The following is a 13,577-nucleotide window of genomic DNA, read 5'->3' on the forward strand; positions in this document are numbered from 1 at the left end:
GCCCTATCCACTCCTCTCTCTCAAGAAGAAGAAAAAGAATGCTAGAAAACTTTAGCGCCCCTGGAGTAGGTAGGTAGGTGTGTGTGTATATGAGAGAATGAGGAGACTCACATCTTTGCAGGCAGCAATCTGGTTGATGTACTCTCCGTCAGTGAAGACTATGTTCTGGCCGTCTGCCTGTAGGCCTATGGAGAGGAGAGAGTGAGCAAGATGAGTGCATTTATAATATACAAAGAATAAGGAGATTCATTTGTCATGCTCTTGACAAAGGAATTCAGCCGAAACGTTGTGCAGTTTCCGTTAATATAACCATATTATTTTCTCTTAAATTTGCATACTGTAAAAACAGACAGTGTTTAAGTGTTGTCTGCACATTGAATTGATAAAGCTATGTAGCCATCCTTGTCCTGTGGCTATTTGTCTATTTTGTTCAATCAGGAATATTGAAATATTGTAGGTACAAGCCTTATTTTAGCATATATTAATGATATAATAAATGACTAAAGGGTATATTGTCAATCACTGGGTGAGCAGGTTATATGAGCCTAGTAATTTTTTTATGAGCCTTAAATATTATGATTAAATGTTTCCAAGTTAATCTCAAGATAAAATCTATTTTCAAAGATGCCTCGTTCACTGGTTCAAGACAATAGTAAGTAACCTGATGACTACAAAAATAAAAAATACGCACGCACACAGGCGCACGCTTACAAACCAGGTGCATGAAAGAAATCCTTGCGTTGTTTATTATAACACACAATATGGGGGACAAGGAGGTGTTACTGTGTGTTGTCATGTACCTGGCATGGTGATGGTTCCCTCATGCTCAAGAGTCTCTGGGTTGATCTTGATGGCCGACGTACTGTGGTTGTTACTCATATCCCGGTACAACAGGCAGCCCTGCACGCACACAATCAATCTTTTTTTATTATTTATACACTACTTTTAGGACTGCAATTGTCACAATTTGTCCCAAAAGCAACCCAGACCAAGCCCTCAGAGTTTGAATGTGTTGTACAAAGGAATACAAACAGTGCTTCATCAAACTTTCTTTTGGGGGTAGATGTCTATTCCTTTCTAATCCCCTAAATATCTTCAGTAGGAGCAGAATCATTATCGACCCAAGCATTTACTGCATACAGATCAGCAACTATGTTTATTGGGTCAAATGGGGGGTGATCGAAATCAATGCAGTGAGCAAACGGCATGGTACAAGACCATAACTCACAATGAAATAGAATTCCAGGTTGCCTATAGTCTTACTTTTGGTTTTAATTTTAATACATTATGAAAACAGAATCTGAGGTTAAGTTACCTGAGCGAAACCCAACCACGATCTCTTCTCCTTCCGATTCCTGATGCGTGATGTGGAATTATACACATGGCCCTGGAATACAAACACACACATTGGTCAAATTTTAGAATGCAACCACAAACGCACAGCCAAACGTTAGACACAAATATATTCCCTCAATGATGTATGGTCCACTGTGTCAGCACTACGTGGCATCAACAATCAACCTCAGAAATGAGAGAATAATTATGGAATCTGGGGGAAGTTGGTGTCAAATATTTGATTTCATCTACTACTTTAGTACAGCAGAGTGCTATTATGGAGAGTCTCCTCTTATCAACCAACTGGGGCAGTAACTGAAACATTTGCCTATGAGAAATGTGTTTGAAATGTTTAAGTTCTGACTCAACCTATGGCTATGTGATCAAAAGTCAATGGAAGGAAAACACAATGCTTTGTAAGAATTTAGGTATGATGAAGTCTTATTTAGTATGTGCTGTAATCTACTTTTCAGTTCAACAAGCATATGATCTTTAAAAGGAGCGGTACAGAGTCATAAAACCATTGTTGCTGTAGAAGACCATAGCGTTACAAAAATGCTTTAAAAACCTTTCTATTTAAAATGGCAAAGAAACTATGAGGACTATGCCTGCAGTGAGCAATGATGTGTCACTTCTGTTGCTGGAGCCCACTTTGTAGAGGCCGTCCTTGCAGAGCAGGTAGCATATACGCTCTCTCTCACGTACACACACATCAACCCAAATTCCTACACCCCACCCCACGTACCCTGACAGTGCCGCTGTAGCCGGAGCCCACTTTGTAGAGGCCGTCCTTGCAGAGCAGGTAGAGGAAGGAGCCATCGGTCTGCAGCAGGCAGCGCTCATCCTCGTCAATCGTCACCTCCTTCAACACCCACTTGTTCATCAGCGCCACCCGCTTGATGCCGTTGCCGAACCAGTCCTGGATCTGGATCTTGCCCACCAGCACAGCCTGCACGCTCCTCTGTAGCGCGTTCAGAATGGTCGGCACCTGGGACGAAGAGGAAGGGGAGGGAAGAATTAAGATTAAGAAAGAAGAATTAAAGGAAATGAACTGTAATAGAAATGGGAGACTATGAAGTGGACTGTTTTGGCTTTTTTTTTGACTGTGGAGTGTTTGGTAGAAAGGTCTGGTTTGATATCAGGGCTCCAGAGTGCCGAAAACATAGTCGCATTTTGCAACCCTTTTACTTGAGAAAAACGCATTCTGATTTTATAACATTTAAAATTACAATTGTATTATATTTAGAGTTAGCAATCTAGCTAATGTGTTTTCATTTTCCTCTTCTTCAGGTGAATTAGCCCCACATTATATTAGTGCACGTAAAAATGTAGACAAATTCTGCTTAATTTAAGCCAAAAGAAATCTGAACCTACACTATATATACACTAAAGTATGGACACACCTTCAAACTAGTGGATTTGGCTATTTCAGCCACACCTGTTGCTGACAGGTGTATAATATCAAAAACACAGTCATATAATCTTAATAGTCAAACATTGGCAGTAGAATGGCCTTACTAAAGAGCTCAGTGACTTTCAATGTGGCACAGTTATACGATGTCACCCTTCCAACAAGTCAGTTCGTCAAATTTCTGCCCTGCTAGAGCTGCCCCTGTCAACTGTAAGTGCTGTTATTGTGAAGTGGAAACGTCTAGGAGCAACAACGGCTCAGCCGCGAAGTGGTAGGCCACACAAGCTCACAGAATGGGACCACCGAGTGCTGAAGCGTGTGGCGCGTAAAAATTGTCTGTCCTCGGTTTCAACACTCACTACTGAGTTCCAAACTGCCCGTAGAAGCAACATCAGCACAATAACTGTTAGTTGGGAGCTTCATGAAATAGGTTTCCATGGCCGAGCAGCCGCACACAAGCCTAAGATCACCATGCGCAATGCCAAGCGTCGGCTGGAGTGGTGTAAAGCTCACCTCCATTGGACTCCGGAGCAGCTGAAACACGTGTGATGAATCACGCTTCACCATCAGGCAGTCTGATGGACGAATCTGAGTTTGGCGGATGCCAGGAGAACACTACCTGCCCCAATGTATAAGTGCCCACTGTAAAGTTTGGTGGAGTAGGAACAATGGTCTGGGCTGTTTTTCCAACTTTGTGGCAACAGTTTGGGGAAGGCCCTTTCCTGTTTCAGCATGAAAACGCCCCTGTGCACAAAGCAAGGTCCATTCAGAAGTGGTTTGTCGAGATCTGTGTGGAATAACTTTACTGGCCTGAACAGAGCCCTGACCTCAATCCCATCGAACACCTTTGGGATGAATTTAACGCCAACTGCGAGCCAGGCTAATCGCATAACATCAGTGCCCAACTGCTTTGGCATTACATTTTCATTGAACCAGATATTGTAGAGTCTTCTGGTGACAATGGTGTGGAAGAAACAGTGTCGTTGTTGAGGAAGTTGTTGAGGAAGTTGACTGAGTTTGTAAATCAGTGGAATGCCCGGTGGAAGCAGAGATTGCCAAACGCAAAGCTAGTCCAAAAAGAGAACAGAAAGAAGGCTGTTGTATAAAACACTTGTCTCTGGATTACATCTTCAAACTAAGGGCAACCATGACATCGATGACAGAGGGAGAAGCATTCATCCATGTATACTGGTAAGAGTCTAGCTACATTTTCAGATATTATTGCTACCCAACGGTATTCCGTACACATTTTGCGTATCCGCTGCATTTAAACGAGGCTGTAGCGACTGTGTTGGCATTAAAATCAGGGGTGTAAGCTATGTTTCTATTCAAGCGTTGATTGACATGGTAATGGACCAATAGTATTCGAGAAAATATGAAAAAACGTACCTACATTGTGACGTGTACCAACGTAACGTACGGCACGCATTATGCAACTCATTGTGTGGCATACAGCGTCTTTCCACCAGGGGTTAGCGCTTCTCTTGCAAATTAAAAACATGCTTAACCATATACACTTCATTATTCATGATTTAAATGAACATTAGTTTTAAAATTATTATTGGTAATAGTAAACATTTTTCAAGAGATAAAGAGTGCTAATGGCAATTTGGCCATCAATAACAAACATTGAATCAATGAATTCCATAATATTTTGATGTGCAGAATCTTAAAAAGAATACCACTGCACCATCCTCTGACCTGCATTTACACAAGCAAACCCATCACCTTCTCACAGAGAGCTTTAGTTTTTATGCTATCACGTTTGCTGTGCCAACCTATTCAGGACAGTTGTGTGTTCAATAATTTTGAAACCTCACGTGCATGTCAGTAAAGCATGTCCTAAATTCTATTAAACTTTGCAAATCACATGCTCTAACCAAAATTGAGACGCAACATTCCTGCGTGCCCCTCTTTCTGCTCTTGATTGTGCATAGGTAAAGAAAATGAACGGGATTCCTTAAAAAGACAGCATGTCACCGAACTGCAATAGTTACTGTGAACTATGTGGAACGTTATTGGACCATTGGCTTCCCTGTAAACAGGTGCCGACAGGAGGCACGAGCCACCTCCCTAAGGCTCTTCCCTGCCTTCACCTCCTGTAGCTGTTCGGGGGTGTAGTGGTGCGGTTTCTTGGGCTTCTGTCGGGCCTTTCCCTTTCCAGACATTTCCTGTCATAATACAATTAAAATGAGGGATTTTTTGTGTTCATGCAACATACTTAATTAAGATAGTGCAAAGGAAATGGATATCATTTCCATGTAATCCAACATAACGTTATTGCATATTTCAGGGAAAGAGCAGGTGTTCTTGTACACTCAGTGTATATGATGGAGTGAGAGGACAAGGTGAGTTGGTGTTACTACTGTTTTAATTATTTTTATATTAATATCGTTGCTTTATACAGTAATTTACTAACGTTTAGTGGTTTATAAAAGTATTTCTCCCATGCAATTGGAAGATATAATATTAACCCTAGTCATTCTCATGCTTCGTTCATTAACATTATACAAAAGTAGCATTCCTTCATCTCTCTGAACAGAATCACATGCATCCCTTCTGAAAATAAAGTTCCCTACTTTGTGTAACTCATATTTAACGGTATATTTATCAAGACATTATCAATGGTAAGTGTAAAGTTAATTACACGTGAATTCATTAATATTTCATTCAATCAAGTGTATTTTTCATTACTGCATGCCATCATGACGCTCAAAAGCAGCGACAGCCACTGTTAACTTCTGAAAATAAATCCCTTATTCAAATTCGACACAAACCTTCAAATAGGTATGTAATGAGACATTATATAAACACTTTGAAGTGTTTTGACGTATTAAGTTTGACAAATCGGGTTAAAAAAGCTGTTTCCCAACACAACACATCTTCCCCTATCACTCAGTAGCCTTCGCTTCCAGCGCCGCCATTTTTAAAAAGACCCAGCGGAGCTCCATTGCCTTCTTCAATCATGCAGAGACGGGTAGCGTGGAGGTCTCGTCATTGATTTTGCTGGAAAGGGAAGAAATTGTGCTTTACAATGGTATTAATATCTACCAATTGAACTGGAAGAATTGCATTTTTTGGGAGCTAAAATAAGGTCAAGTGTACGGAACACCGTTAGGTAGCCGTATACAGTTGAAGTCGGAAGTTTACATACACCTTAGCCAAATACATTTAAACTCCATTTTTCACAATTCCTGACACTTACTCCTAGTAAAAATTCCCTATCTTAGGTCAGTTAGGATCACCACTTTATTTTAAGAATGTGAAATGTCAGAATAATATTAGAGAATGATTTATTTCAGCTTTTATTTCTTTCATCACATTCCCAGTGGGTCAGAAGTTTACATACACTCAATTATTTGGTAGCATTGCCTTTAAATTGTTTAACTTGGGTCAAACGTTTCGGGAAGCCTTCCACAAGCTACCCACAATAAGTTGGGTGAATTTTGGCCATTTCTCCTGACAGAGCTGGTGTAACTGAATCAGGTTTGTAGGCCTCCTTGCTCACACACGCTTTTTCAGTTCTGACAACAAATTATCTATAGGATTGAACTCAGGGCTTTGTGATGGCCACTCCAATACCTTGATTTTGTTGTCCTTAAGACATTTTGCCACAACTTTGGAAGTATGCTTGGGGTCATTGTCCATTTTGAAGACGTATTTGCGACCAAGCTTTAACTTCCTGACTGATGTCTTCAATATATGCACATCATTTTCCCACCTCATGATGCCATCTATTTTGTGAAATGCACCAGTCCCTCCTGCAGCAAAGAACCCCCACAACATGATGCTGCCACCCCCGTGCTTCATGGTTGGGATGGTGTTCTTCAGCTTGCAAGCATCCCCCTTTTTCCTCCAAACATAAAAGGTCATTAAAGCCAAACAGTTATATTTTTGTTTCATCAGACCAGAGGACATTTATCCAAACGTATGATCTTTTTCCCCATGTGCAGTTGCAAACCGTAGTCTGGCTTTTTTAATGGCGGTTTTGGAGCAGTGGCTTCTTCCGTGCTGAGCGGCCTTTCAGGTTATGTCGATATAGGACTAATTTTACTGTGGATATAGATACTTTTGTACCCGTTTCCACCAGCATCTTCACAAGGTCCTTTGCTGCTGTTCTGGGATTGACTTGCACTTTTCGCATGAAAGTACGTTCATCTCTAGGAGACAGAACGCATCTCCTTCCTGAGCGGTATGACGGTGGCGTGGTCCCATGGTGTTAATACTTGCGTACTATTGTTTGTACAGATGAACATGGTACCTTCAGGCATTTGGAAATTGCTCTCAAGGATGAACCAGACTTGTGGTCTACAATTTGTTTTCTGAGGTGTTGGCTGATTTCTTTTGGTTTTCCTATCATCTCAAGCAAAGAGGCCCTGAGTTTGAAGGTATGCCTTGAAATACATCCGCAAGTACACCTCCAATTGACTCAAATGATGTCAATTAGCTTATCAGAAGCTTCTAAAGCCATGACATCATTTTCTGGAATTTTCCAAGCTGTTTAAAGGCACAGACAACTTAGTGTATTGTAAACTTCTGACCCTCGGGAATTGTGATTATTTCACTTAAAATTCACTGTCTATAAACAATTGTTGGAAAAATTACTTGTGTCATGCACAAAGTAGATGTCCTAACCGACTTGTCAAAACTACAGTTTGTTGACAAGAAATTTGTGGAGTGGTTGAAAAACGAGTTAATGACTCCAACCTAAGTGTATGCAAACTTCACGTTTCAAATTTTGTCAGAAAGTCATTTTCATTGCAAGTTAGCGCGTACTGTTAGCTAACGTTAGCTGGCTGGCTCAGTAGCTAACGTTACGTGTATGATCTGTGTCGGAGCTCAAGAATGTTGGATGATGTTCACATTTTTCTTTTTTGAATGCGGCATTAGAGTTGGGAATATGGTTCATTGTTTAGCTAGCTAGATACATGTCTAAACAAAAGACTCCACTATGCAAGTAACCATTTCACTGTACCATTTCCACCTTCTGTATCCTGTGCATGTTACAATAAACAGATTTTATTTGATATAATGTGGGTTTACCAGAGACGGTAATGTGAAGAATAGCATGACCTGCACCAAAGTCAGATTAGGATATAGGCCAAGGACTAGATAAAGTGCCTCTACTTTTAGTATTGAAATCTTTGGTTGTTTACTACACTGTGAATCCTTAAAGAGATGGGTGAGGCTAAGGCTTAAGAGGGTGTGAACCATGCTGAATGGGTATAGACAAAGAAGAGGTCTCCAGTAGGTGTACCAAAAATATTCAAAGGGACATTTTCCCAAAAGCAGGGTTTCAAGTTTATCAACTTTCAAATCAGAATTACTTTCTCATTGTTCCTCAACTGGAGTGTATGATATACCATTTTCTAGCTCGGAGTGTACTTTTATCCAATGTAAAAAAGTACATTTAAAATGTTGCTACATAAGACCAATTCACATATTTTTGGAAAAGGAGCATCAAACTCATCCCCGTGCACTTTTACCACCCTGTGAAGTTGAAATCATAATTTATTTAATCTGTAGCCTATAAAACTGTGCATGATTTTCCAAGTCGCAGTGGGAAAACCATACAGCATAGGATCGCATAACTGCATGTTGACATCGACATGGTCATTCTAACAATATTTGCGCATAAAACCGTTTCCATCGCAATGGTCGCATAATTAACTCCGAGACAAAGATCCCACCATGCCGAGCCAACAAATTGTCTGTTGACATTTACAAAACTGTATCGACACTTGCTGCTTTCATCACACCTGTTGTAATATATTTTTATATGGCATGACTTTATTTGCATTAAAAGGTTGGATATACATGGTTACAGACAGACAAATGCACACACACAAACAGTATCACTCAAACAGAAAATAATGTACACACACACAAATATTCTAAACTTAATTGCCGGAAGAATGCGGGCGGGGTAACATAAGAGGGTGGAAATCAGAAGCTTGACATTTACTCCAATGTAATTTCTGCTCTCCTTCAGAGCTCCAGATGCTGCTGCCTTGAGACAGTCTGGTGGTGTGGAGCAGGTTTAACAAGTCTAACCTGAGTAGGGAAGTGTGTTGAATCGTTTCGAGTTGTGTGGCACAGCGTCATCTCACCTGGATAGTCTGGCAGGCATGACTGCCGTTGTTGGTGAGTATGGCGGAGACGGCCTGCAGGGTCTTGCCCGTGTCTCCCCAGGACACCACCAGGCTGAAGAGGCAGGCACAGGACAGGGCGGTGAGGGCCTGCCCCGTGGGGTCGTTCATCCCCGTGCTGCGCACTGTTGTCTCCAGCAGCAGTTGGAACAGAGACTCTGTAGGGAGAATATAGAGGGTTAGGAGGGGCTGTGTGTGTGTGTGTGTGTGTGTGTGTGTGTGTGTGTGTGTGTGTGTGTGTGTGTGTGTGTGTGTGTGTGTGTGTGTGTGTGTGTGTGTTTACCTGTGTCTGCACAAGTGCGTGCAAGTGTGTGTTTGCGTGCATGCCTCTGTGTGTGTGTGTCTTGGTCTATTTGCGTTTGCGCGTCTGAAGGTATACATGCATTGTGCGTGTCTGCCCATGCACGTGTGCTAGTAATAGAGCTCTGTAAATATACTGTGTATACACTACTGTTCAAAAGGTTAGGGTCATTTAGAAATGTCCTTTTTGAAAGAAAAGCTAATTTTTTGTCCATTAAAATAACATCAAATTGATCAGAAATACAGGGTAGACATCGTTAATGTTGTAAATGACTATTGAAGCTGCAAACGGCTGATTTTGAATGGAATATCAACATAGGCGTACAGAGGCCCATTATGAGCAACCATCACTCCTGTGTTCCAATGGCACGTTGTATTAGCTAATCCACGTTTATCATTTTAAAAGGCTAATTGATCATTAGAAAACCCTTTTGCAATTATGTTAGCACAGCTGAAAACTGTTCTGCTAATTAAAAAAAGCAATAAAACTGGCCTTCTTTAGACTAGTTGAGTATCTGGAGCATCAGCATTTGTGGGATCGATTAGAGGTTCAAAATGGCCGGAAACAAAAGAGATTTTCTAAAACTCGTCAGTCTATTCTTGTTCTGAGAAATGAAGGCTATTCCATGCGAGAAATTGGCCGTCTGGAGAAGGTTAATGACAATCACGATAAAAATATGTACATATTGTGTAATCGTGTCAAAGAACTTGAGAACAGAAGTAGGATAAATACGGTGAGATTGGTTCATCTGAAAGAGAGGCGTGAGGCTGGTGGTGGACTAATCTTGTGTGCAGAAAATCATCACAGAAGGATTTGATGACAGGCACGAATTCGAATTTGAACAAACCCATCGCAGTTTAACCATGCCTGACGAGAATAGGACCCCGAGAATGGTTCTCATCCGACCCTACGATCTACAGCCTGGGGGAAGGTACTTAAAGCAGCGAAAGGAAGGCGTTTGGTGGGAAGGCCGCCGGCTGTCTTTTTTCCCGGAACCTTTCCAAGTAACTGGCAATAAAGAGGAAGAAGTTTGCAACGGCGAAGAAACAACGCCAGGCACACACTGGCATTCCCAGCGACCCTGCTCTTTATTTGGAAGAGAAATAAAATGATTGTCAAGGACAATGTGGAGACTGAGAGATTCTTGATAGAGCAAGGTGTTTGGCCTAGATAACGACGACGAGACAAGGTAAAATACAAGTTGAATTGTATGCCGTTTACAAATGAAGGTAGCCTATGTGTTTGCGGGACTAATTTAGCCTTTCAAGCGCCTCACGGACCATTAGGAATCTTTTAGCTGAGGCTGCAGGTTATCTTCTGCAGCTTCAAAGACAGTTCTGTGATGATTGACTCATTGCGAAGCAACTTTACGCTCCAAGTTGCTTTGTTTTATTTTGGAATTTGTTTTCTCTGTTTATTTACACCGTTTTATTGTACAGCTGGAGCATATTTTGTGAAATGTTATATGATGTTCATTAGAGTTGTCAAGTGTGTTAAATGGGACACTTCTTGCTCAGAGGCAAAACTACTCAGTGCAAATATGGATAATGGTTATGTAAACATAACACCGGAATATAAACGGTTGTGGTAACCAAGTGAAGAGGAAAAAGATAGACATATTTAAAATCAAAACAGGCAGATAATTGTGTTCATACAGGAAACACATTTAACAGATAGAGGCACTAAAATTTTAAGCTGGGTTGCATAAGTTTATCATAGCTCATTTAATTCAAAACAAAATGGGGTGATTATTCTGATGAGCAAAATACTTTAAATGTTTTAATGTTGAAGCAACACTGATGAGCCGGCAGGCGCATCTGCATTGAGGCTCTTATAAGGTAGTGTTATGCAACATATATGCTCCCAACAAGGAGAACCCTGATTTTTTTCATGAGGTCAACGTTATACTGGGAAATATGGAGGGGTAGATCGTCCTTGCTGGACACTTTAACCAAGTGATGGACATGACTAATAGAAGTACATTTACAGGTAACTCCACACCAAAGAATAGACTTGCAACACATATGCTAGCAGAATGTGCACCTTAGACATATGGAGATCAGTCCATCCTAATGGTAGAGAATATACTTTCTTCTCCCACTGTCATAAGACACACTCCAGAATAGATGTATTCTTGATATCTAATTTCATGGTAAATGGGATTACTTGCCAGATTGGTCCCATTGCCCTCACATGTCATGCTATAGTAGATATAAACTGTGAGGAAGGGTAGATTTAAAAAACACCATGCTATTACAAGATGAGATATTTAGTCAGTCACTAGCAGAGGAAGGATAGATTTAATCAACACCATGCTATTACAAGATGAGATATTTAGTCAGTCACTAGCAGAGGAAGGGTAGATTTAACCTCTTACATCTAGACGTTCCGCTAGCGGAACACCTGCTCCAATATCCAATGATAGGCGTGGCGCGAATTACAAATTCCTCAAAAATACAAAAACTTCAATTTTTCAAACATATGACTATTTCACAGCATTTTAAAGACAAGACTCTCCTTTATCTAACCACACTGTCCGATTTCAAAAAGGCTTTACAGCGAAAGCAAAACTTTAGATTATGTCAGCAGAGTACCCAGACAGAAATAATCAGACACCCATTTTTCAAGCTAGCATATAATGTCACAAAAAACAAAACCACAGCTAAATGCAGCACTAACCTTTGATGATCTTCATCAGATGACAACCCTAGGACATTATGTTAAACAATACATGCATGTTTTGTTCAATCAAGTTCATATTTATATCAAAAACCAGCTTTTTACATTAGCATGTGACGTTCAGAACTAGCATTCCCACCGAACACTTCCGGTGAATTTACTAAATTACTCACGATAAACGTTCACAAAAAACATTATTATTTTAAGAATTATAGATACAGAACTCCTTTGTGCAATCGAGGTGTCCGATTTTAAAATAGCTTTTCGGTGAAAGCACATTTTGCAATATTCTGAGTACATAGCCCGGCATCACGGGTTAGCTATTTAGACACCCAGCAAGTTTAGCCTCCACCAAAGTCAGATTTACTTACTATAAGAAAAATGTTATTACCTTTGGTGTTCTTCATCAGAATGCACTCCCAGGACTGCTACTTCAATAACAAATGTTGGTTTGGTTCAAAATAATCCATAGTTATATCCAAATAGCGGTGTTTTGTTCGTGCGTTCAAGACACTATCCGAAGTGTAAATAAGGGTCACGCGCATGACGCATTTCGTGACAAAAAAAATCTAAATATTTCATTACCGTACTTCGAAGCATGTCAACCGCTGTTTAAAATCAATTTTTATGCAATTTTTCTCGTAAAAAAGCGATAATATTCCGACCGGGAGCGGTGGTTTTCGTTCAAAGATAAAACATAGAGTCCCCTCGTGCACGCGCCTGAGTCTCACAGTACTGTGACCAGCCACTATCCAAACGTGCTACTTTTTTCAGCCAGAGCCTGCAAAGCCACGATTCAGCTTTTTGCCGCCTTCTGAGAGCCCATGGGAGCCGTAGGAAGTGTCATTTTATCTATGAAAGCAGGGAAATCACCTGGTCTGGATGGCCTTCCTGTAAAATATTATACAACTATAATACCAGTCAAAAGTTTCGGACACACCTACTCATTCAAGGGTTTTTCTTTATTTTTTTATATTTTCTACATTGTGGAATAATAGTGAAGACATCACAACTATGAAATAACACATGGAATCCACGCTTTGCCTTGATAACTTCGCGCACACTTCGCTTTCTGTCAACCAGCTTCATGAGGTAGTCACCTGGAATGCATTTCAATTAACAGGTGTCCCTTCTTAAAGTTAATTTGTGGAATTTCTTTCCTTCTTAACAAGTAGGAGCCAATCAGTTGTGTTATGACAAGGTAGGGGTGGGTATACAGAAGATAACCCTATTTGGAAAAAGACCAAGTCGATATTATAGCAAGAACAGCTCAAATAAGCAAAGAGAAACGACAGTCCATCATTACTTTAAGACATGAAGGTCAGTCAATACGGAAAATGTTAATATCTTTGAAAGTTTCTTCAAGTGCAGTCGCAAAAACGAAGGCTGATGAAGAAACTGGCTCTCATGAGGACCGCCACAGGAAAGGAAGACCAGAGTTACCTCTGCTGTAGAGGATAAGATCATTAGAGTTACCAGCGTCAGATTGCAGCCCAAATAAATGCATCAGAGTTCAAGCAGCAGACATCTCAACATCAACTGTTCAGAGGAGACTGTGAATCAGGCCTTCATGGTTGAATTGCTGCAAAGAAACCACTACTGAAGGACACCAATAATAAGAAGAGACTTGCTTGGGACAAGAAACACGAGCAAAGAACATTAGACCGGTGGAAATCTGTCCTTTGGTCTGGAGTCCAAATTT

At 40.6% G+C, this 13,577-nt stretch overlaps 1 protein-coding gene across 1 annotated transcript in view; it reads right to left on the reverse strand.

Annotated features, from left to right (window-relative positions):
* Positions 1–13,577, reverse strand: part of LOC100380858 (E3 ubiquitin-protein ligase MYCBP2) — a 356,005-nt gene that overhangs the window by 291,517 nt on the left and 50,911 nt on the right. Inside the window, 5 exon segments of the mRNA XM_045707688.1 lie at positions 112–185; positions 801–900; positions 1,316–1,387; positions 2,081–2,323; positions 8,857–9,053. Of these exon segments, the coding sequence (XP_045563644.1) occupies positions 112–185; positions 801–900; positions 1,316–1,387; positions 2,081–2,323; positions 8,857–9,053 (686 nt within the window).

Source organism: Salmo salar, chromosome ssa25 (assembly GCF_905237065.1).
Source record: "Salmo salar chromosome ssa25, Ssal_v3.1, whole genome shotgun sequence".
Taxonomy (NCBI): domain Eukaryota; kingdom Metazoa; phylum Chordata; class Actinopteri; order Salmoniformes; family Salmonidae; genus Salmo; species Salmo salar.